Source organism: Balaenoptera ricei, chromosome 3, assembly GCF_028023285.1.
Source record: "Balaenoptera ricei isolate mBalRic1 chromosome 3, mBalRic1.hap2, whole genome shotgun sequence".
NCBI lineage: Eukaryota > Metazoa > Chordata > Mammalia > Artiodactyla > Balaenopteridae > Balaenoptera > Balaenoptera ricei.
In genome coordinates, this window is record NC_082641.1 from 133950299 (window position 1) to 133975545 (window position 25247).

Below are 25247 nucleotides of genomic sequence, written 5' to 3' on the forward strand. Positions count from 1 at the left end.
GCTCATGATCCCACAATTAGTAAATCACAGGGTTGAACCTAGAATCCAGGACTTAAGATTCCCAGCCCTGATCTCTTTCCGCTGACCTCTGCTGTCCCGCACAATTAGAATTTTATCTGTCAGGGATGAGATGGAGAGCATCTGGCTGGTGGAAGCAGCATGAGGAAAGGCACAGAGGCAAAAGGCACAGAGACTGCCTGGGTTTGGACTGTAAAGTACATATAGGGAAATTCTTGGTGGTATTTATCAAAAATTAGATAAGGGTCAGTGCATAGAGGATGTCTTCGTTTGATAGAGCTGCCATGACAAAATACCACAGACTGGGTGGCTTAAGTAACAAATTTATTTCCTCCCAGTTCTGGAGACGAGAAGTCCAATATCAAGGTGTCAGCAGGGTTGCTTTCTCCTGAGGCCACTCCGTGACTTACAGACAGCCGCCTTCTGGCTATGTCCTCACACGGTCTTTTGTCTGTGTAGGCACATGTAAGGTGTCTCTCTGTGTGTCCAAATTCTGTCAGATTGGATGAGGGTCCTTAATGGCCTCATGTTAACTTAATCATCTCTTTAAAGGCCCTGTCTCCAAATATAGTCACATTCTGAGGTCCTGAGGTTAGGACTTCAACATATGAATTTGGCAGGGGGACACAAGTCAGCCCATAATAGAGGGCTTTAATTCATTTAATCAGAAATCAGTAGCAATGGGAATTTTTCATTGATGGGAGAAATGTGAACAGAAATACACTTGAGGAATAAGTTTCATTTGTTAGTTTTGTGCAGAACAAGTGGTAGGGAGGCGTGAGTGAGGTGATAGTTAAAGTTATCTACACTGGAGGTGTCAAGGGCCGGATGAGGGCAATGGCGTGAGGGATGGCTAAGGGGACATGGATACGAGAGGCACTGGAGGTTGACTCCGCCTGGCTTCACAGTGTGCTGGTGCTGGGGCCCATGGGAGTGACAACGATGCTGACTGAGGTTTCCTGGAAATACCAGGTCAGGGACACCAATGGGGAAGTCAGAGGAAGGGCCGGTTTGGAGGCGAATTGTATTCATTTTCTATTGCCGCTGTAACAGAAGATTATCACAGATTTGGTGACCTAAAACAACACAAAGTTACTTGCTTACCGTTTTTTTGGTCAGAAGCCTGGCATGGGATCTTACAGGGTTAAAATCAAGGTGTTGGCAGGCCCGCGTTCGTTTCTGAAGGCTCTAGAGGAGAATCTGTTGCCTTGTTTTTCCAGCTTCTGGAGGCTGCCCGCATTCCTTGGCTCAGCCCCCTTGCATCCAGCAGTCACACCACTCCAATCTCTGCTTCCATCCTCACAGCTCCTGGTCTGACTCTCTCGCCTCCCTCTCTCACTTATTAGGACCCTTGCCATTACACTGGGTCCACCAGATAACCCAGGATGACCTCCCCATCTCAAGGTCGCTAACTTAATTCCATCTGCAAAGTCCCTTTTGCTGTGTAAGGTATTGTTTTCACAGGTTCTGGGGATTAGGATGCAGACATCTTTCTGGGGCCACTATTCTACCGACACAGGGATAGTGCTGATATGGTTGTAGGCAGGGTCTAAGATAGGGTGTACCGTTGATGTTCGTGGATGAGGCCAAAACTTCACTTCCTCAACAATATCCTCCTTGTACCTTGCTAAATCTTTCTCTAGAGTAGCTTTATCAGCAGCAAGAGGCTTCATTAGATGTTCATCTTCTTGTATTTCTCCTGCCCACATTGGGGCAAGGTGAATCTCTCAAAGGGCAGGATAGCCAGAGAAAAGAGGAGGAAGAGGAGGAGGAGACAGTGTGTAATCCACGTAATTGACCACCTATGAGGAACAGTCAAGGGTTCTTTGCTGGGGCGTGAGATGGGGGCTGAGTGTCCAAATAAGTGCTGAGAGGTACAGTCTGTCACTATCTGAAATTTGAACTGAACTCACATTGGGTTTAAATTGTGGACTTAACAGAATCTTATCAAGGTAAAGGACCTGAGAGATCCTTAGTCCTACAGCTGTCAACCTAGGCTGCACATTGGAATCACCTGGAAGGCATTAAAAAACACTTATGCCTGGGCCCCCTCCCCCAGAGATAATGATTTAGTTCCAGTGGAGCCCAGCCTGGGCATCAGGTGTTTTCAATGTAGCCCAGGTGACGAATGTGCAGCCAGGGCTGAGAACCAGTGATTTAGGCCAACTCTTTGCCTCTGAATGAGAAAACCATGACATTGTCCAGATAAAAGGCGGGTCCAAGCAGAGCCAGGACCAGAACTGAAGTTTCCTGAAGCTCCATCCACCACACCATCCTGGCCTCTACATTCCAGGCATGATTATACAACAAATCTGACTGATGGTCAGCTGAACTGTCCACAAGGCAGAGTCCACATCATTCTTGTTCACTGGCCTGTTTTCAGCACATAGCACCAAGCCAGGGACCCGTGAGGGCTCAGTGCAAGGTTCACTGGATGAATGAATGGGACTATACCTGCCAGTGGGCAGTTTGGTGCTGATAAGTAGACACGTGTTCCCTATGCGTTACTGTCACTTCCCTTTTCTGACACGTGTTCTGAAGCAACGGCAGCAGGAGACCCACAGGCTTGATCTTGGTTCTCTGTGGTCTCAAGCACAACACATTACTGATTTAAAGAGTTCTCTAAATTAAGAATTGAAAGTGTGACTCGTCAGCGACATTTGCTGTTGAAAACAAAACTTTAAAAAGTAATAAGCTCCAAATTAAATCTGATCTTGTGCTAGGAAGATATTATGAAATAGATATGATGCGTGGGATAAAAAATAGATCAGTAAAGGTTCATTTTTGTATCTGTACAAACATTCACAAAAGAGATGGTCTAGTAATACTCTTTTTATTGTATTTTTTGACGTCCTTCATATAACAAAATTCACCACTTAAAGTGTACAATTCATTGTTTTAATAGTAGATTCACAGTGTTATACAATTACCACTACTATCTAATTTCCATCACCACAAAAAGAAACCCCCAAACCTTTAGCAGTCCCTCCCAATTCTGCTCTCCCCCAACCGCTAATCTACTTTCTGTTTCTATGGATTTGTCTATTCTGAACAGTTCATCTAAATGGATCATATAATAGGTGGTCTTTTGTGCCTGGCTTCTTTCACTTAGCGTAATGTTTTCAAAGTTCGTCCGTGTTGTAGCATGGATCAGTACTTCATTCCTTTTTACAGAAGAGTACTATTCCATTGCATGGCTATACCACATTTTATTTATCCATTCACCCGTTGGGTTGTTTCTGTTTTTTGACTATTAGAATAATGTTGCTGTGAACAAGTGTGGAAGTTTCTATGTGCACATATGCTTTCATTTCTCTTCGATACATACCTCAGAGCAGAATTGCTGGGTCATATGGTAACTCTGTGTTTAACTTTTTCAGGAACTGCCCTACTATCTTTTCCCTAGTAATACTCTTAACTCCCTTTACAGATTACCTAGCGTGTTTGTATGTTTGTATTGTATTTAATTCTCATAAAATTTTCTGAGGTTGTTATTGTCATCATTATTAAACAGATGACTAAATGGAAAATTTTAGGTTAAGTGATTTCCTGAAGGCCAAAGGGCTAAGAAGTGATGAAGCTGGGATTTCAGCCCAGATATTTGGACCCTGAGATTAGGGCTCTTTCCAATGAAGCACTTACTAGGTGAGGTGAGTCATCAGATTTGTTTTTCTTGCTGTTGTTAGTTTTGCCATCTGCTTTGTATTATTTTTAAAAATCTTAATCTTGATCTTAACCGTCTTCCTGCTTATGAAATAGTAAAGTGGACTCTTATAAAAGAGCAGACATTATAGTACCATGTGATGTGAAAAGCGAAAGCCCCTGTTTATCCATCCCCGCAGAGAGCTTGCTATTCATAGTTGTGGTATGTATCCCACCAAAATATTTTTCCATACACAATAATATACTCTCATAATTATTACTCTGTGTTTTTTAACCTATCCGCTGTACATACTGTTTTGCTGCTTGCTTATTTTCTTGCTAACTGTTTATCTGGAACAACTTTTGCTGTTGGAACTAGTGGATCTGCCCCTCCTTTCTGAGGTAGCCATCTGTCTTTGAAAAATGTGTCCTGCTTGTAGAGCCCTTGAGTGTCTGATGGGGATAATTTAGGCCAGTGCTTCTCAAACTTATTGTGCACCTGGGAGTGTGCGTCCCCTGGGAATTTTATTGAAATGCAGATTCAGATTCCATAGGCCCAGGGAGGGGCCTGAGACTCTGCATTTCTAATAAGCCCCCCCCACCCCCCACCGGGGTTCCTGACACTGCTGGTCCACAGACCAGACTGTGAGTCGCGACGACTGGGGGCGGGGGGCTGTTGAAAAGTCTTGTGGTGCCGGAGCAGTTTCTCCCTGCTGAGCACGTTCTGCTTTTCAGAATGAAATGCTGGAGGAAGGGCACGAGTATGCGGTCATGCTATACACCTGGCGCAGCTGTTCCCGGGCCATCCCCCAGGTGAGACAGTCCTGCCCCTTCAGGGGGGGCCTCCACCCTCCACCCCACCCCCGTCCAGATTACTGACCTTCTCCAGGCAGCAGGGAGTGAAGCAGGGCCTCTTACCCAAGGGGTGCACTGAAAACATTCAGAGAGCATCCCGTAAAACTGACACCAGCTTTTAAAAATTGCTCAGTATTATTTTACTTTGAAAGCAGTGTATGCTAACTGTACAACACCCAAACCACTGCAGAAAGGTAGAAAGTAAAAAGCAAGACATCCTCACCCCTCCCTCCACCACCCAAATCCCCCACCTCCCAGCAAAGCATAATCACTGTGGATGCTTTGCTGCATATTCATCTGGCTCTCTTTCCTCAAACATCATGAATATTTCTGTGATTATTATTTTGTAAATTATTGTCATTTACAAAAGTGTGTTGTTTCCTATTTATACGGTTCTGCCACTTGAATTTTTTACACTGTATTCTTTATAACTGACTTTTTTCATGGTGACACACACAGATATTATTTTTACCGTTATCACATTATTCGTAGGTCCCACTGTAACCAAATCAACAGGCCACAGGTGTGTAAACAGAAACCATTCCTCTACCTTGCCCCCAATCCTAACCCCCAGAGGTAACTCCTTATTAACAGCTTGGTTTTCGCACCCTTTCAGATTCTCTATACCTGTATTATATATGGATACACAAGCACACACACTGTTTTGTGTTTTGTTGAATAAAAACGGGATTAAATTACCCTTCCTGTCCTGCAGCTGTTTCCACCCATCAGTTTATGGTAGCAATCTTTCCACCTCAGGTCAGAGATCTATCTCATTGCCCCTAACAGTTACGTAATGATAGTGTATAAATGCATCATACTTTATCCATTTAATCATCGACTTCTGGATGTTTAGCTTGGTGCTATCATTTTAAGAATTTCTATACAACAGTGTGAAGAATGTCCTTGTGTTTATTACCCTTTGCTCACTCTCCAGTTTCAGTGACCTGTTAGCAGCCTTGGGTGTGCGTGCCGTGAACACATCTGCCACGGGATTCTGATGTGCTGAAAACCACTGGGCAGAGAAAATGGGCTTCTTAATGGGCCAAGTATGGCCAGGGGACTTTGTCCCAAGTGCATCCGGAGCCATGGACAGAACATTTTTCTCTGCTTAAGATCAGGCAGAGGCCCCCAGATAGGAGTAGGGGGTACTGGGGTAGGAGTGGGGGAAAGGCGGCAGGAGGGAGACCATGCAGCTCAACGTAGTCGTGTGTACAGCTCATGGTCAGGGCACAGAACAGACTGAAGGGGAGGAGGGTTCTGTTCTGGGGACCAGCTGGTTTCTTTCCTGCAGCCAGTGTCTGGGGAGCAGTTCTGCCCCCATCAGAATGTCAGGGCTACCGCAGCCTCCTCTCACTAGGTAACCATACCATTTATCATCCTAAATGAGGTGCATTCAACAGTGAAAACGGGCCCTGTTAATAAGACAGCAGGTGTGAACCAGGACTGCCTGGGCAAACCAGGGTGTGGGAAACCCCCCTGTCTCCCCACAGGTGAAATGCAACGAGCAGCCCAACCGAGTGGAGATCTATGAGAAGACAGTGGAGGTGCTGGAGCCGGAGGTCACTAAGCTCATGAAGTTCATGTACTTTCAGGTGAGGGGTCAGGGCGGGTCTGGACTAGGACACCTGAGAAGGTCCCCACACTTCTGGACACTGGTACTGGATTTCTGTGCCATGTTATTTATTCATTCGGCAAACACTTTCTAGTGCCCCGACCCACCCTGTGGTGAGCGAGACAGACAAGCCCCCTCCCTCCATATATATTCACATTCTAGTGAGCAAACGAGTGTGTTCTGGGTGGGAGGAGAGACTGACAATGAACAATACACAACAGAACAAGTGCTGTGAATAAAATACAATTAAAGAACCTCTGGCATGGAGGGTATCTTCGACATGGATGCAGCTTTAGGGACGGCCTCCACGGAGGTGGTGTTTGAACTGAGATCTGTATGATGTGAAAGGGGCTGGCAGGTGATGATCCCAGGGGCGGAGGGTTTCAGGCAGATGGAACTGCAAAGGCAAAGGCCCTGAAGCCTCAAGGAGCGTGACATGTTTAAGAAATGGAACGAAGCCAGGGAGGCTGCATAGTGAGCAGGGGGAGTGAGAAAAGGTGAGGTTGGAGAGGCAGGCAGGGGCCTACTCACAGGGCACTGTAGGCCAGGAGAAGAATACCTGGATTTTCTTCAAGCACCACGGGAAGCCGCTGGAGATTCCCGGTGACACGATCTGATCGAGGCGTTCTGGCTGCTGTGTGGTTGATGGATGGGAAGTGGGGGGCAGCACAGGTGTCAGGGGCAGGAGGGGAGAAGAGTGGCAGCAGGGAGACCAGTTGGGAAGCCAAGAAGAGTGAGCATTTAAAGGAGGAAAAGAGAAAAGACAGCCAAAGCCTCCTGTGAATGAAAGGTGAGAGGGCAAGCCGGTTACTATGCTTATTTGGAAGCCATTCAGGAAGGCAGGCTGATGGCTTTAAGACCACCCTCTGCCCGGGTGGGAGTCCCTGCCACACACTCTGTGCCCTCCACGTGTATTTATGAGCCTCAAGCACTGGCCCAGGGTCTGCCCTGCGCCCAGCTCTGTGCTGGCCTTCTGGGGGAGGGAGATGGGAACATCTGGGGAAGGTGCAGATAGAGCCTCAAAGGCAGAGAAGCCCGGGGTTCTGTCGCATTCTGACTGTGTTCTGTTAGTTATTTCAGACCTCTGACAACTTCAGTTTTCTTACCTTGGAAAGAATGCCTATTTCACAGGTTTTCTCTAGGGATAAATGAGGTCTGCTTGTAAAGTGCCCTGTTTGTAGAGCCCTCATTACAGAGCAGGTTTAACAAAGGGCAGCTGCTGTTATTAACATCATGCACCTGCTTTTGAGGAACCTAAAATCTCTTTGGGAAGGCAGGTTCAAGAGAGAAAAGCTGCCCCAAAACTAAGTATGTGCTAAACTGAGGGCCTCCTGACAGGAGGTGTTTAGAGAAGGGAGGAGCTGAAATAATCTACAACTGTGCTGTCCAGTACCCACATATGGCTATCTACATGAATTAAAATTAAATAAAATTTAAAATGCAGATCCTCCATCGCACTCGCCTTTTCAAGTATTCAGTATCCACATATGATGAGTGGCTGTTGTATTGGGCAGAGCAGGTATGGAACATTTCCATCATCCCAGAAAGTTGTGTTAGACTTAGACTCTGGAAGGAGAAAGTGTGGCTTGATCTGGTTTTTGAAGGCCTCCCTATCTCCTTTCCTTGCTTTATTTTTCTCCATAGCACCTATCACATTCTAATATAGAGAATTTGTTTATTTTGTTTTCTGTCAGCCATCACTAGAATATAAGCTCCTTCTGGTAGAGACTTTTTCTTCCGTTTTGTTCCCTGCTTTACCCCAGGGCCAAGAATGGTGCCTGGCACGTGGCAGATGCTCAGTAAACACCCGTTTATTGGATGAATGAACCTCTTTCTCTGACCATCCCTCTCCCTCTCCATCTCTGCCCCCTTATTGTCTGGTGCCTGCACTGTCCTAGGTCCTGGGATACACACAGGAACAAGACAGTGCTTTCTCAGCAAGGGCGTGGTGAATGAATTCATTGGATTGACTCACTTGGGGGCAGGTTCTGGGCTTCCCTCTAGAAATCAGCTTAGTATTTCAGCACACCTCTGAGAAAGACCTCCGGGCAGGTTTGCCTTCCTCTAAATGTCCAGGCTCTGACTAGGGCCCCAGGGGAGGCTCGACCTCACCAGAGAGTGCAGTGGGGCACCCCACCGGGCCGCCCCGTCCTGACCCGCTGCCCCTCTGCGTGCAGCGCAAGGCCATCGAGCGCTTCTGCAGTGAGGTGAAACGGCTGTGCCATGCTGAGCGGAGGAAAGACTTTGTCTCCGAGGCCTACCTCCTGACCCTGGGCAAGTTCATCAACATGTTCGCAGTCTTGGACGAGCTGAAGAATATGAAGTGCAGCGTCAAGAACGATCACTCTGCCTACAAGAGGTCAGGGCCCCTCCCCCTCCCCCATCTTCCTGGGCCGCCGGCCAGTGGCCAATGGGAGGAGGAGGACAGAGCCCTTCTAAGAGGCTCCTTCTCGGAACCGAGCTGGCCAGTCCGCAGACACAGTGGGGTCGGGGGCCTGCCTCTGTTTCTGCAGTTTAAGGAATAAGGTGCAGAGCTGAGTTTTGGAGAACCGGGTCTTGGCAGGGTTTTCTGTCTCAAGGTGGAAGCAAATCCTCATTTGCCCCACCTGTGCAGCAGCAGCATTTTTCTGTGTCCCATGCAGTCTGAGATTATATTGTGATTAATATAATCATCAGATGGTCACAGGAGTCATTCTCTGCAAGAATCAGAGAGCCAGTTCAAACTGCTTATGTAAAAGAAGAGACTGCGTTGGCTCCCAGAACAGAAAAGTCCTGGCCAGCCTGATCCAGGTACTCAGGTGATACTGTTGGTCTGCTTCCCTCTACCTCTCAGCTCAGCTTCCCTCAGTATCAGCTTCATTCTCAGGCAGGCGCATGCCCTGTGTGGCCTCCAGCAGCTGTAAGCGTCCCTCCAGCCAGTGTAGCGACCCCAGCCCCTAAGGACGGAAAGAATGCTCCTCCTTGCAGATACTTTTGCAGAAGTCCCAAGGAGGACTGTCGTTGCTCCAGCTTGGGTCATGTGCTGATCCCTCCATCAGACACTATACTATGAATGTGTGTGTTGGGGTGGCGCTGATGGGAGGGGTGCTCGTCCTTGGGGTCAGTTGGAGGTCAGTGTCAGCTCACAAGAAAGAAGGACTGAGGGGGGCGGAGGGGTCAGTCCTCCACAAATTTGGATACAGCCATCCAAAAGTGGGGGAGGGTAGGCGAAAGCAGCCAATATACTTTGTGTTGGTTGAGGCTCAGATATGCTCCAAGGTGTCTGTACACATCTCTTGGGAAGGATTTTCTGTGTCACTGCTGAAGAGGGCCCCCCTCCGGAACCAGATCCTCCCGGGGCTCCATGGTAACTGGAGAAAACAGACAACATACGGATCCTCACCGTTTTATCCTCCCGAGTGAATTGAAACCTGGGAGTACCCAGAAGACAGAGCCTCGTTCAGAAATGGCAATTTCACAAAGATTCCATAGGCAGCTAGCTCATGGTACAGTATCTTCCCCACAAATTCTCCCCAGATTTGGCCAACTCCTTCCAACATGGTCACAGCCGACATGCTCTGTGGACCGGCTAGGGTCATGAGCAAGACAGGTGTCTTGTCTGTGTTCCACGGTCCATCGTGACACGGGCTGCACCACCTCCACCTCCAGGTCAGGCTGGAGAAGTCCCAGTGCTGTGGTTTTCTCCCTTTAAGTCCCGCTGTGTTCCCCACACCCATCATCCCTTCACCTGTAATCCCGTCAGGTTAAATAGACTTTGGTTTTCCATACAATGTTTAGAAACATTGAGGTTTTCCTATAAATAACATAATACGCAACGAAAACAAAACATCCTGCTGCCTGCGATTCTTCTCCTTGACTTACTGTGCAGTTTCACTGGAGGTCACTGTGAGGCACAGGGATGCCCGTTTCGCTCTGTCTTACCACAAGCTGGTTGACGGGATGCTAGCTGTCCTTAAACTTTCCTGGCCTCTGAGCCTCAGTGCGTTCTTGCCTCCTAATTTCAGATACCCTTATTACAAGGGTGCAGACAGCTCCTAATGAAATGACTCCAGAACACGCTCTCCTTTGATGTTAGAGTCACTTGTGATGTTCAGAGCCCCTTAACCTCAGGGACAGTGTATCCGGGTTAGCTGAGAGTTGGGGCCCATGAGGCCCGGCGGAGGCCGGCTGTGCTTGAGCATTCCTCTCTGCAACACCCCGTCCCAGGGCGGCGCAGTTCCTGAGGAAGATGGCGGACCCCCAGTCTATCCAGGAGTCCCAGAACCTGTCCATGTTCCTGGCCAACCACAACAGGATCACCCAGGTGATGGCAAACCCATGTTAGTCCTGGCCTGGCATCCCACGACGCAGGCCAGGGCCTGGAGGTTGGGGGGGCCCACGAGCAGAGGAGCTCTGTCCAGATCATCCGTCCCCTTTGCCCTACTCAGGCTTTAAGCTGCAGACTTAAGTCTCCCCTCCCAACCACAGATGGCCCTTTCACCCTCTCCAGAGTTTGTTCTCTGAAAACCTTCTAGCCAGTGTTCTGCTCCTGCATCGGTGTAGATTGAGAGCTTGGGTTCTGGAGTTAGACCGCCTTGTTTTCTCATCCTAGACCCTCCACTGACCCACTGTGAGGCCTTGGGCAAGGTCTAAGCCTCAGTTTCCTCGCCTGTAAAATGGGGCTGTCGTTTTGCCACTCATAGGACAGTGGTGAGAAATAAATGAGATACTATATAAAAAGCCCTGAACATGTAGAGCCTGATAGAGAGCAAGGACATAAAAAGATGTAGTCATAGTTACTGCCGCCGCTTTGCCAGGGTATTCCCACTCAGCTGTGGCTCTCATGCTCTGCCTGACTTAAAATAACCTGTCTTGTGCATCTGTCAATTCAACCTAAACAGGCACCAGCAGGAATATCAGCAGGACCCAGGCCTAAACTTGAGAGGGGCTTTCAGTCTTCAAAGGGTTTCCGGGCTAAAATCTTTCTCAGGGCTTCACTGGGCCTTCGCTGCTCTGTGTTACCTGCAGAAGGCTCCTCAGTGTTGAGGCTTCAGGTTTTTTCCCGGGGACCCAGCCCCACGCCTGAGCCCCGTGCACACCCTGCCGTGGGCCAGTGTGTCCCTCTGCAGAGAAGGGGCCTGGGGTGGAGACCTCAGGCCTTCTTGTACAGGAAATGTCTTTGTACTGCTGTGTCCTGCCAGGAGGGAGACACCTGCTGGCCCAGCTCTCCTCCACTGGGCTTGGTCTTCCCACCATCATCTGAGAAGATGTCTTGGGCTCAGTCCACACTCTCAAAACTAAGCTGAGATTACCACCGGCCTAGCTGAACTGCTTTCAGCTCAGCCCAATAAAGCACTTTCTAACCATCAGAACTGCCAGGAAATACAATGCAAGGGCCCAAGGGGAGCAGGTCCCTGCCACGGGAGATGTGCAGGAGCTCTGACCAAGCACTGTGGGCACGTTGAGGAGAGGCTGCAGGCTCCCCTCCACCTGGGGCGGTCAGTGAGGCCGGGCACTGTCCCAGGGCCCAGCCGTGGCCCATCCTGGGTGGTGTGTGTGTGAGGATGCAGGACAGGGGCTAACCAGAGGGGGGCACTGCTGTTTAGTGTCTCCACCAGCAACTGGAAGTGATCCCAGGCTATGAGGAGCTGCTGGCCGACATTGTCAACATCTGTGTGGATTACTACGAGAACAAGATGTATCTGACCCCCAGTGAGAAGCACATGCTCCTCAAGGTACAGCTCCCTCGGTCACGCACCCCAGGGCCTGGGCTTGCCCTCTCACCTCCTTCTTATTTAAAATCATTTTTTTTTTAGTATTTCTTTCTTCTTACTTAAGCATTGGTACAGATCTTACTGCATAGTGTTTTGTAACCTGTTATTTGCCTTGAATATGTCATATACACCTTTCCAGACATCATTAAGGCTCTTTCTACAATGTGATTTTTAATGGCTGCCAAGTATTCCATTGTATGGGGACATTGTTATTTAACAGATCCCCTGTGGTTGGATATTTGTTTGCTAAACTGCATTGAAACTCTGTAGCACACCTTCGTGTCCCTACTCTTGTTAAGCCAGACATCCTGGAGGAAAAAACTGCCAACTCAAGGGGGAGGCAGAATCTTCAAGCTTTTGCCATATTTTGCCAAATGGGTCACATTTGTTTCGTCAGTTTACAAGTTTCATTTTTTAATTGCCAAGTAATTTTTATTATTGTAGAAAATTTGGACTATACAGAAAAGCATAAAAAAATTGAATCTCTTGCAGTCTTTCCATCCAGAGATAACACTTTCAGCATTTTGATGTATATCTTTCTCATTTTTTCTGTGCTGATATATTTTCATGTGTATGCAATTTACATATGCAATTTACATAAATTTTGTGCGCATGTAATTTTTATCCCACTTCATTAAATGCATTTGGAAGATTATGCAGCCCTTAAATAATGTCATATGGATGAGCTTTAATTTCTTTAGCCATTATTCTATCGTTAGCTGCTTAGATTATTTCTAATTTCCCTCTGACAACAATAGCCCAGAAATGAATAATCTTCTCCATGTTCATATGCATCACCCTTTTTGATTCGTTCTTTCCCAGAACCTCCCCTTTCAAAATTCCGCTGCTGGTTTGACTTTTTCTTCCTCTCCATGTCGCCTCTTGCTATTTCAAGAATCCCAGCCCTGTTGGTGTTCCCTTCTTAACATTTCCATAACATCTCGATGAAGCTTGCAGGACAGTGTGGCTTTGTGTCTTGTTCACTCTGGCTTCCTCTGCACAGTCAGAAATCCGGGGAAGTCACCCAGAGCTCAGCAGTCTCTCTCATCCCCAGTGCTATGCCCGGGCAATTACCATAGCTCTGCCCAGAATTGCTGCTTCCACTAAGTAGGTTGCTAAACCCCAGTCCACCAAGCATCCTTAGATGCTGCCATCAGATTCTCAGGCCCTTCTTTTCTCTTGCCTGCCTTTAATCCTCCCACGTCTCAGCTTCCCAACCTTCTTCCCTCTCAATTCTCTGCCTCTTCTACCTGGACTCCTGCACTGCTTGGTGTTTCCCTTGTCTCTGCAGTTTGTTAGTGAACTCAGATGCCACCAGGGAGCGCCTTCCACCTTAAATGGAAAAGTCTGGTGCACGCCCTGCGGAACTGCAAAATGCAAACGCCCATCCCCTAGTCCACTCCCTTAGGTGTCAGACGTAACTTATCCCCAGTCACATAGCAACTGTGTGCTGAGGGAAGCTGCTTTCAACCTAGCTATTCAGGCCTCCTCAGGCTTGCTGTACATTTGACAAAAAGAGCAAAATAAGCCAGCATTCAGGAAACTATTGTATGGACTGGAATATTAAGAATCAGCCTGTCAACCTGCTGATAGGGCATTGCCAGGCAAAAATGTGTTCTTTTTGTTAATGAAGTCACCAGTGAGATTCCTTGGGAGTCTTTGTTGTAGTTTCCTTGCAGAAAGGGGTGAATAGTTTCACATTCATTTACCATCTAGTGAGTATTCATCAAGTGCCTGCGATGTGCTGGGGCCCAGGGATGCAGCAACAGCACGACTCAGTCCTTCCTCTCAAGAAGGATCTAAGTGCATGCATGTTGCTGTCGGATCCCAGTTCAGATCCTGTCTCTGCAGCTTACTAGCTGTGTGACCTTGGCAAGCTGTCTAACCTCTCTGTGTCTCCAATTCCTCATCTGTAGAATAAGGTTATTGTGTAGAACTTGACTCATAAGATTGTTGTGAGGATGAAGGATAACGCCTGCTAAATCCCAAAGCACAGACTCTGGCCCATGGGGGAGGACTCAAGAAGTGGCCGCCATAATAATATATGAAAGAGTCCTCTGCATTTCTTCACAGAAATCAAATTTCTGGTTGAAATTAGACCTATGGGTCCCCCCCCCCCTTTTTTTTTTTTTTTGAAGACACATGGGTTTTTGTCACAGAATGTGTCACTACAGGGGATGTGTACACATACACAGATCTGCTTTTTTTGGTTTTTTGAAACTTTTCCAGTGGATGTTACTGGCTTCTGGCTCTGCCTCTTCTCACTCTAGGTAATGGGTTTTGGTCTCTACCTGATGGATGGAAATGTCAGTAACATTTACAAACTGGATGCCAAGAAGAGAATCAACCTCAGCAAAATCGATAAGTTCTTTAAGGTCAGCACCTGGGGCTGGGGTTGGGCAGGGGGCCCAGGGGTGGTCTCTCTGGGGAAAGGAATGAAATTAGCCAGCAAGTAGTGGGGCTTGTTGATCGCACTGTAGCTCTAAAGACCCCAAGAGGAGGAGAATAGAATGATAGGGCCTCCAGCTGCCCTGGGTAGAGGAATCTACACTATAGAAGGCATGTGCCTGAGTCTCAGGATTCAGCTGGGTTTCGGCTGGGAGGCCTTGTGATTCTTTCCGCATACTGCTTTTTCCCTTTTCTGAAATCCCTTGCCATCTAAAGAAAGAGGTGCGTCCCGGAAGACAGAGCCCACTTGAATTTTCAGTATATATCAGAGCCCACAGAAGCAGGAGGAATAAAGACTGGATTTTACATTGATTCACATTCGCAAGCACACAGCCTCTCCTGGCCCACCAGAGGCCCCTCACTCTCCCTGCCTCTGGGCAGAATGCCTCATCAGCGTCCAGCCCACGCTCAGTCCATCCCAGTGCCTCAGAGATTTGATCTTCTGGCCCCAAATCTTTAACAATAAAACCTTGTGGTTTGCCTTTGCGGTTTTCGCAAGGGGGTTTTCTCCTTTGGAAGTGAATTCCATGTTGTCAGTGTATTCTAGCATCAGGCATTTCAGGCCTGGAGTGGAGCCTCTGAGGTCAGACACAGGAAAACCAGGCTTCAATTAAAAGTGGAATCCCTCAAAGGTGTGGCCAAGCCTGGGTCCCACCGACTCTTGGAGGTTAAGAGGGAAATAAGTCACCAAAAGGCGTCCTGTGGCTTGGCTTGGCTTCTCTTCGAAGCTGAAACTTTCACTTTTCTCTGGAGCCGCCCAAAATGAAAACAGGGCTCATCTTGGGAGAACTGGCCAAATCTGCCTCTGCCTTAAATCCACATGAATGAGATGGGGGTGGAGTGGAAGATCACAATCTCACCTCACAAAGACCTACCTGTTTTAGTCTCGCTCTGCCACTTCATAGCTGGGTGACTTTGGGAAAGTCACAGAACTTCCCTGAAACTGAGTTCCCTGGCCCGAAAAACAGCAATGCTAAGGGTATCTACCTTATAGGGTTCCCTTGAGGATTCAGTGGGATCACATAGGTCAGTCCAAGCCCTGGGTTATAATCCCAGCTCCTTAGCTTCTAGCCGGTCTTTGTGAAAAGAATCACTTCAGCTGTCAAAGCTTCAGTTTGTCCATCTGTTAAATGGGAATGATACTAGTACTGACCTCACCCAGTTATTCTGTGGATTGAAATACTGTTTTCTGATTTGCTTAATAGACTATTTTTTAGAGTAGTTTTAGGTTCACAGCAAAATTGAGCAGAATGAACAGGGATTTCCCGTATACCCCCTGCCTCCACTCATATACAACCTCCCCCATTGTCAAAACTCCCCAACAGAGGGGTACATTTGTTATCGTCCATGAACCTACATTGTTGGCACATCGTTATCACCCAAAGTCCGTGGTTTGCAGTAGGGATAAGTCTTGGCCTTGTGCATTCTGTAAGTTTTGACAAATGTATAATGATCTATATCCACCATTATGGTATCATACAGAATAGTTTCACTGCCCTAGAAACCCTCTGGTTTTGAAGGGCTTGGCACAGTGCCTAGTGCCTAAGAAGCAGACAGAAAACACCAGCCTCCCCGCCATTACTCCTGGTCTTCGGATGGGAATCGTCTGCCCTCTGGTGTTAGGCGTTAAAGGTGTCAATCACTTCACGTTGAGGAGTTTCTCAAGAAGGTCACGCCCAGCCAGTGGCATCCGGGCACCACTCGCGGAGCTCAAAGCAGCGAGGCTCCTCGAATCCAAGGAAAATTCGAGCAGAAAAGACCCTGCCCTGGGAGGCAGGCCATCTGGTCCTCCTTCATCTGTTCTGCCTGCTGGGTAACCTTGGACAAGTCACTTTGCCTCTCTGGGCTCAGTTGCTGGAACATAGGGATGGTTGGAGGCACGGGAGGACCTCTACGCTGGCTGGGGCTCTTTGTGGTTCCAGGGTCACATAGTAGCATCATCGGAAGCAGAAACTGGGGGTCATCCCAGAGGCACACACGGAGGCCTGTCTCCCCCGGCGGAAGGCAGCCACCCGGCCCCTCCCTCCGTGTCTCACGCACTGTATTTGCTTCCTTTGCAGCAGCTGCAGGTGGTGCCCCTTTTCGGCGACATGCAGATAGAGCTGGCCAGATACATTAAGACCAGTGCTCACTATGAAGAGAACAAGTCCAAGTGAGTGCCTGCCGTAATGTCTCTCGGCTCCCCCGAGGATGCCCAGCCCGGGCAGGGGGCCGAGGGGCCACTTCAGCCCCTCCCCCCTCCCCAGAGCCCTGGGCAGGTGGATTCCATCCAATCACTGGCGCCTGGCAGAGGGGAGCAGTGGATGGTGCTCTGAGCCCTTTTGCACCTGCCCTTTGCTGCCAGGGTTCAAAAGTGCTCAGAGCACAGCCCCGCCCCTTCTCTGTTCCCGTGGTGGCCCACGCCACCTGCAGGGGAACAGCAGGAGTCCTCCTTCCCCTGAGAAGGGGGAGGAGTGACCGACCCTCAGTGGTCAGGCAGAGCGAGATGGCCTCGTTCTTCATCACACTGGTTCTCTCTTCAGGTTTTGTGTCCACGCAGTAAGTATGCCGTGGAGGGTATTGTTCCGACGGTTCCAGCTGTGAAGCGGGTTGATGACCTCTCCTTAGGTTGTTTTATAAACCACCACTCTAGGTGATCTGAGCGAAGATCTGGGGTGTCAGCGCCTCATTGGGGGACATTCGGCTACAGTCTTGGCCACCCCTTTGATCTCTGGCCTTGTTAAGGAGGTTTCTGCCTGCATTTCCATACAGAGGGGGGCCGACCATCCTTTAGTCAGGGGTGAGGGTATTAGGTCCTTAAAAGTATGTAAATGGAGTGTCCTTGAACTCCACCAGCTTTGAGCCACAGCAGGTGAGTCTTGCCAGGGAAAGCCGGTTTAAGTCTTTTCATAACCCAGTGGCTGCTGGTGTATGAGGAGGTCTTTCAGGAAAAGCATGGAGTCCAGAATGCTGAACTCACTTCTTCACTTTTCCCTGCGTGAATTCTCGGCCACCTGAGGTTGGTTGGGAGTGGTGATGTGACCAGGATGGTGGTCAGAGGTTCAAGTGATGGTGTCCCCACCCCTACACAAGGACCTCAGAAGAAAAGTCATGCCGAAGTATAGGCATGAGGAAGTCTGTCATCATTCTGAGTATTCTCTGGAGCGCCCTTTCAGAGCTCCTTTTGAAATAGTAAATTCTCTCTACAATGCATATCTGCTTTGTTTGCTGTCCATGCTTACTCTGTCCACTGGGTCACCCGGCACCGATGGCAGAGGACAGTGAACGGGGTTGTCTTTTTTTCTCTTGGGGAAGGAGAGTGAAGATTCTCATTCATTCATTTCCTCCCCAATTTAGGGTGTTTTCCCAAAGATCTCCTTCAAAAAAGTTGAGGAAAGAGTTGAGGAGAAAGAAGAGAGGAAGGGGGAGAAGATGAGAAAGAGAGACCAGTGCCTTTCAGAATGGCTGTGGTTTTCCTCTCCACAGAGAGCTTCCGTGTTGCCAGCTCGCTGTTGAAAAAGAGGCACAATCCCTTTAGTTTTCCCCAGTCCCGCCCATAGGCCCCCTCCAACGACAGCTTCAACCACAGGGCGTAGTGCTGCCGGGGTCAGTAGATAGGTTTGGGAGGTCGCCTGCCTTGCTTTTTCTTTGCTTGGATTCCAGTCCTTTGCAGCCCTAGAGAGGCTGCAAGTCCCTCCCCGCTCACGTGACTGGTAAGTACTGTGGACACCCGTTATCTGGAAAAGCCTGCGATTGGGTCTTAGAGGAGGCCAGCCCCGAGCAGGAGGAGGAAAGGCTGTTCCATTCAGCCTGCAGTCCCCACAGCGGGATTTAGCAGGCACTCTCGCTGGTAGCTGGGACACCTCTTGGTCCACCCAGGGGAGCCGGCCACGTTGGCCGAGCACCAGGAGCAACTAGTGAATGGAAGGAGCCTGCCCCACGCAGGTGCCTAAGGCCGGGACCCACTCTGACCCCCCTGATTTTCTGCCCAGGTGGACGTGCACCCAGAGCAGCATCAGCCCCCAGTACAACATCTGCGAGCAGATGGTTCAGATCCGGGATGACCACATCCGCTTTATCTCCGAACTCGCTCGCTACAGCAACAGTGAGGTGAGCTCGCTCTGGCTGCTGGGATGGAGGCCCGTGTGGGCCCAGGGTGGGAAGGGGTGAGGACCGGCCAGAAAAGAGATGAGATCATGGGGAGTGGAGGAGTGAGGGAATACACACTGGAGGCATGGAGTTGAGAGCCAGATGGAACTGGGTGTGATTCTGGTTCTGCTGCTGACCTTCACAAGTTATTCAACATCCCTGAGCCTCAGTTTCCTCATCTGCAAAATGGAGCTAATAGTATCTGGAAAGCTTCATTGAGAGGATTAAACAATACGATGCATGGAAAATGCATGGTGCCTAGCAGCTAGTAACAGCCCAGTAATTGTTAGTCTGTGCATGATCTAAACCATCTCCACCCTGGATGGCAAGAGAAACAAAGTTCTGAACAATCATGGTGATAACACCATCTAAATATTTTTAAACTACAATTATAAGTAATCATTGTAATAAGCCAGAAAATACCGTTAGCAGCAAAATAAGGTCATAAAGATCTCCTGTGATCCCATTAATTACATTTTTACTGGCACTGGATTTTTCTTTTCTTCCTCTTTTTTTTTTTTTTTGTAGGGAAGCATGATCGGTGCACAAACCTCAGGAAAAATACAGATAGGCAGAAGGAGGGAAAATCAATCATGTAAAATCCTTCCACCCAGAACCAACTATGATTAACAGTTGGATGTATATATCCTTCTGGATCTCTTTCTGTATAAACCCTTCTAGTAAATATATATGTTGGTTTAATAAATATAGGTCTCCAGGTTTGAATTCCCTTATTACCTGGAGCTCCGGGAAGACTCTGCACTACCACGCATATGCCCACTGGCTCCACCATGTGGCCGATGGCCATAGTTACGCTTTCCAAAACCCAAACTAGGGAAATGTCTTTGATCCAAGGGCATGATATTTGAAATGAGAACAGCCAGATAAATGCACGTGGTGTGGTCATTAGACGAGTGGCCCACATTCTCAAGAGGGCTTCTGGTGGACACGAACCAGGGTCAAGCCCAGACCTTTGGCTTTCTTAACTGTATGTGACAATGAATTGAACATAAGCTATGGGAATAATTTAAGTGCTGGGGACCCCTTCATTCCTTGTCCAGTTTTGGTATGATCTATGAATGAGTCTGGCTCAAAGCTATTTTTAGAATTATACAGCTTATACATGTGTATGTACAGACCACTCTCAGTATTCACAGCAGTTATATTCTATAAAGTGGCCGTCAACACTAAATCAGCAAGTACTAAACCATCGCTCTTTGAGAAAATACAGGGTTAGGTTCCTGTGAGCTTCCGATCTCAAGTGTTTCCATCAGCTGGTTTTTAATATATAACCTTACTTTACATGCTTTTCTGCTTAAAGATGCCTTACGTAATATATATTGTTGATTTGTTAGCATTAAATCGCAGCCAACAACACTATAATTCATGCCTGAGCAAAGCTTATCTAAAATGCATATCTTCTCCATAATGCCCATCACAGCCTCCTTTCTCATAGGGGCATAGACGGAAGCATCAGCACTGTGCTTGGGGGCCCTTTTAAATAATGAAATCACCAGTAAAAAGTATAAGAATGTGGAAAATGGGGCACTAAGTAGACCAGGAACGGGACACTTGTGTACAGTAGGAGCCGAAACAAGAGAGCAGAGAGTTGCCTTGTTCAACCTCAGCTGGGAACATGACTCAAATTTTTTCCCACTCTGCACACGTCTGAAACTGACCATGAAAGCACTGCAAGGATTGATCTTGAGGTTACAAATACATTTTAGTGAATAGGGAAATTCACAAATACAGAATCCACAAATAATGAGGACTGGCTCTATATGTATATATACACACATACACATATATACACATATATCTATGCATATGCACAGTATACATACATATAGTATTTCACTGTGGACTATTACATGTTCAAATAGATGTTTATCTTCACCAGTGCTTTTCAGTCCGTGAGTCATTTCTAATTGAGTTGTGAAATCAACTTAGTGGTTTCTAATTAGCATTTTGGTATGAAATGGAATAAAAAATCAGAGGCAATCTCAAGTATTGAGCATAAAGTTGCTTCGTGAAAAATGTTCATGCCTACATTGAATACCTCTAAGTAGGTGCGTGTTCCTGAGTTAGTATATAGTATGCACTTCCTACTGTAGATCGCAGACCAAAAAGTCTGAAAGCTGCTGTGCTGCAGTCAACCAGGGTCGTTGTGAGTGGGCCTCTGGCGTCACACCACCTGAATTTGAACCCTCAATCAATGACAAGGCACGTGGCCTTTAGCAAGGCACTTGTCTGAGCCTCAGTTTATCTGTCAAGGGGTATAGTAATAGCACCTCCCTTGCAGTGTTCTTGGGGAAATCAGTGAAATAAGGTAGAAAAGTGCCAGGTGCGTCGACAGGGAGGGTGACAGCTGATGTTCCCCAGGTGGTGACGGGCTCCGGGCTGGACAGCCAGAAGTCGGACGAGGAGTACCGCGAGCTCTTTGACCTGGCCCTGCGGGGCCTGCAGCTCTTGTCCAAGTGGAGCGCCCACGTCATGGAGGTGGTAGGTGTCCCGGCCCCCTCCATCCTGAACTCTGTTCACTGGGAATCTGTCTGTCCCTGCCTCTCTCTGGCACTCTATTTTTTAAACAGCTTTATTGAGATATAATTCACACACCACACCATTCACCCATTTAAAATGTAAATTTGTTAATTTTTAGTATATTGCCAGTGCTGCGCAGCCGCAGTCAAATTTAGAACATTTTCATCACCTCAGAAAGAACCCGGTACATTCACCCCCTATTCCCTATCCCTGCAGCCCTAAGCAGTCTCCTTCTGTCTCTGTGGAGTTCCCTATTTTGGCTGTTTCCCATAAGTAGAATCGTATCATATGTGGTTATTTGTGTCTGGCTTCTTTTACTTCACGTTTTCAAGGTCCATCCATTGTAGCACAAATCAGTATTTCGTTCCCTTTTATGACTGAGTGATAGTCCGTTGCGTGGACTCCCCCCGTTTGGTTGATGCGTTCACCCGCTGATGGACGCGTGGGTCTCTCCTCTCTCCCCAGTACTCCTGGAAGCTCGTTCACCCCACGGACAAGTTCTGCAACAAGGACTGCCCGGGCACGGCCGAGGAGTATGAGCGAGCCACCCGCTACAACTACACCAGTGAGGAGAAGTTTGCCTTCGTCGAGGTGGGTGCTGACTCCCTGCGTCTCCTTGCCCCCCACCCCCTAGGCTGCTGCTGTGTCAGCAGCTGTAGGGCTTCCTGGAGGGGTGCTGGGCCGGGTGGCAGCCGTGGGCCTCATGTGCATGCACTTCCCTGCCCCCTCCTCCCACCCGAATTCATCTCTGTCCCAAGTTGTTATTTCAGAAGCGGTGAGAAACGCATTCTGTTCTTAAAATCCCAAAGAAAGAGTCACTCCATTAGACAAAACAGCAGGGACAGAACACGTGGCCAAAAGACATATAACAAATGCCCAGACTGAGGAGTGGTTGGAGAACTTCAGATCGAAACTAAGATGAGATAGAATGCTGACCAGTCAGGATGGTAAAGATCTAGTAGATTGGTGATGTCTGTTGCTGGTTGAAGTGGGATGTAGACCTTCTCAGATACTTTTGAGTGGCCAGTCCACATTTTACAGGCTTTCTATGAGGGCATTCTGATCATCTGTATTCAGATTTTTAACGGGCAAACCGTTTGGCACATATATATCTCAGGGAAATAAGCCAACTGTGCCGAGACATATGTAACAGACATTTATTGCCGTATTGTTTATAATGCCAAAATATGTGAAACAACTGAAATGTCCTTCAATACGGACCAGGTGAAATAAATAAAGGTACAGCTATATCATTGAATACTATGCAGCCACTAAAATGGATGTACTGACATGAAAAGATATACACAGTATATTGTTAAGTTAAAAAAGAAACAGGTTAAAGAGCGGCATGTAAAATGATGCCCTTTCTACTAAAATTAATATACTTTTGCAAATTTGCTCAAGATGGAAGGACATAAGTGTATATATTTATATATACCAAACCATTAACCGTAGTAATTTCTAAAGGGAGGATTCTACTTCCTGCTTTATAACCTTCCGATTTGGTTTTTTGGTTTGTCTGATTAGAAAAAGGTATGTCTGTGAGGGTGACGGAGCTCATTCTTGCTGGGTTATGAGTGATGGCTACGTCTTTCATGACCCTCTGAAGCCTAGAAGCCAGAGACTTGAATGCTACCCCTGGACCCTTCATCTCTCTGAGCCTCAGCCTCTTTGTCTATAAGATGGAGCTGATTATCTTTACCCACTTCCATCCCAGCATTATTGTTGAAAATCAAAGAGTAATTACCAGAGATAATGATGTAGATGAGCAGTGAAGGCTCTAAAACGTCATACTTATTAGGGGTTAGAGTTTCTCTTTAGCTGATCTCCAGGCTGCACTTTAAAGAACTGAGGCTCAGCGGGGTCATTTCAGGCAGGTATGTGTTCCTGAGTTAGTATATAGGATGCACTTCCTACTGTACATCGCAGACCCAAAAAGTCTGAAAGCTGCTGTGCTGCAGTCAACCAGGGTCGTTGTGAGCGGGCCTCTGGCGTCACACCACCTGAATTTGAACCCTCAATCAATGACAAGGCACGTGGCCTTTAGCAAGGCACTTGTCTGAGCCTCAGTTTATCTGTCAAGGGGTATAATAATAGCACCTCCCTTGCAGTGTTCTTGGGGGAATCAGTGAAATAAGGTAGAAAAGTGCCAGGTGCGTCGACAGGGAGGGTGACAGCTGATGTTCCCCAGGTGGTGACGGGCTCCGGGCTGGACAGCCAGAAGTCGGACGAGGAGTACCGCGAGTTTAAAATGTAAATTAATTAATTTTTAGTATATTGCCAGTGCTGGGCAGCTGCAGTCAAATTTAGAACATTTTCATCACCTCAAAAAGAAACCGGTACATTCACCCCCTATTCCCTATCCCTGTAGCCCTAAGCAGTCTCCTTCTGTCTCTATGGAGTTCCCTATTTTGGCTTTTCCTATAAGTAGAATCGTATCATATGTGGTTATTTGTGTCTGGCTTCTTTTACTTCACGTTTTCAAGGTCCATCCATTGTAGCACAAATCAGTACTTCGTTCCCTTTTATGACTGAGTGATAGTCCTTTGCGTGGACTCCCCCCGTTTGGTTGATGCGTTCACCCGCTGATGGACGTGTGGGTCTCTCCTCTCTCCCCAGACAGATTGTAATCACACTTGGCATTGAGCTGAGTGGTCCTGACCTCCTGGCACTTCCACTGCAAATAGTCAGCCTGGAAGACAGTTGCCCAGTCATCACTGGGGGAGAAAGTCCTCCTCAAGCCTATTTATATAAAATGAGACTTACAGTCAAAGAGGACATACAACTTTGTAAAACTGTTTATACCTTTCTTTCCTTAATAAAAGCAATGCATAGCTACCATAGATAGTTTAGAAAATGCTCCCCTCAACCCCACTCCTACACTCACCTTCCCACAGTCTCAGAAAATCATCCAACCACAACCACCAGTGGCATTTTCTGTATTTCCTTCTAGTCCTTACTTTACTATACATTGAGAGGTTTTGTAATTTTTATTTTGTTAGTAAAACATGTAAAAATAAATTTAAGAAAAGTAATTCTGGGGGGGCAGTGATGATGGTGGGATGAATTGGGAGATTGGGATTGACATATATACACTAATATGTATAAAATAGATAAGTAATAAGAACGTGCTGTATAAAAATAATTAAATTAAATTTTAAAGAGAGAAAAGTAATTTTACGTGGCATTTAACAACACTAAAACAAGGCAAAAATATAGTAACCTGCACCACCTCACTCCTCCCTGAATCCCAAAACAGGAAACATCTTTTCACCTCGTCAAGCTATTTCTTCTGGTATTTATCTCTGTACTTCCACTAACAGCCTGATGGGGCTTTTCCTTGGTTTTTCAATTTATGGCATTTTCTATTGATTTCCTACTTTGGGAGAAAACAGTTTAGTTCTTTCATCTCTACCTCCCATTCCCACCCCCAATACACCCAATTCCTTTCTCCCATCTTCCCAAAGTGGCAATTTAACACTTTTTGGTTAAATTAATAGTTGCTCTATATTACTATAACTGAGTAACTGTTAATTGCTGAGTCCTGTGGTCTAATAGGAATACATCTCTTTTCTGGCACAGCTTTTGCCTTTTTGTTTGGTAAGTTGTCTGTGATCCAATCAAAAAGGAGCCCTCAAACATACCAATGTAAAACTTCCTACAAAAGAGCTAATCACAATCATTATTTTATGAATTTTATTACTCTTTTTTTCCTTGGAGCCATTCCCGCTGAAGCCCCTTTTCCTTCTCTCCAGTCTGAACTGATTTTGTCTCTAGATCTGTTGTTCAGTTACTGATCTGAGATATCTCATCATCATGACCCTGGGATTCCCTTTGTCCCTCTCCTGTATTGGACCCCAGGGCTGACTCTCTCTTTATATTGGTGGAGTATATCCTCCAAAGCTTTCTAAGAAAGGGATTATGGGGGAAAATATTTCTGAGATCTTGAATATCTGAAAATGTTTTACTTCTAAATTCACTCATAGTGAGTGGCTAGAGAATTTTAAATTGTAAATAATTTTTTTCCCAGAATTTTGAAGGTATTATTCCATTGTTTTCTAGCTTTTAGTGTTGCTGCTGAAAAGTTGGATTCTAGTCTAATCCCTGTTTCCTTGTTATTTTTTCCTCTGTATAATTTTTTAATAATGGCTTTATTGAGATATAATTTATATATAAAAAAATTCACCCTTTAAAGTGTACACTTATTTTTAGTATATTCAGAGCTGTGAAACCATTACCACTGCCTA

The 25247-nt window shown here is 47.0% G+C and overlaps 1 protein-coding gene across 2 annotated transcripts in view; it reads left to right on the forward strand.

Annotated features, from left to right (window-relative positions):
* CYFIP2 (cytoplasmic FMR1 interacting protein 2) overlaps positions 1-25247 on the forward strand; it is a 135554-nt gene that overhangs the window by 20250 nt on the left and 90057 nt on the right. For both annotated transcript variants that reach the window (XM_059917585.1, XM_059917586.1), the window contains exons 4-13: positions 4396-4473; positions 6009-6110; positions 8308-8489; positions 10337-10433; positions 11716-11844; positions 14154-14258; positions 16392-16483; positions 18303-18420; positions 20842-20961; positions 21466-21591. In XM_059917585.1, the coding sequence (XP_059773568.1) occupies positions 4396-4473; positions 6009-6110; positions 8308-8489; positions 10337-10433; positions 11716-11844; positions 14154-14258; positions 16392-16483; positions 18303-18420; positions 20842-20961; positions 21466-21591 (1149 nt within the window). The remainder of the gene's footprint in view (positions 1-4395; positions 4474-6008; positions 6111-8307; positions 8490-10336; positions 10434-11715; positions 11845-14153; positions 14259-16391; positions 16484-18302; positions 18421-20841; positions 20962-21465; positions 21592-25247) is intronic.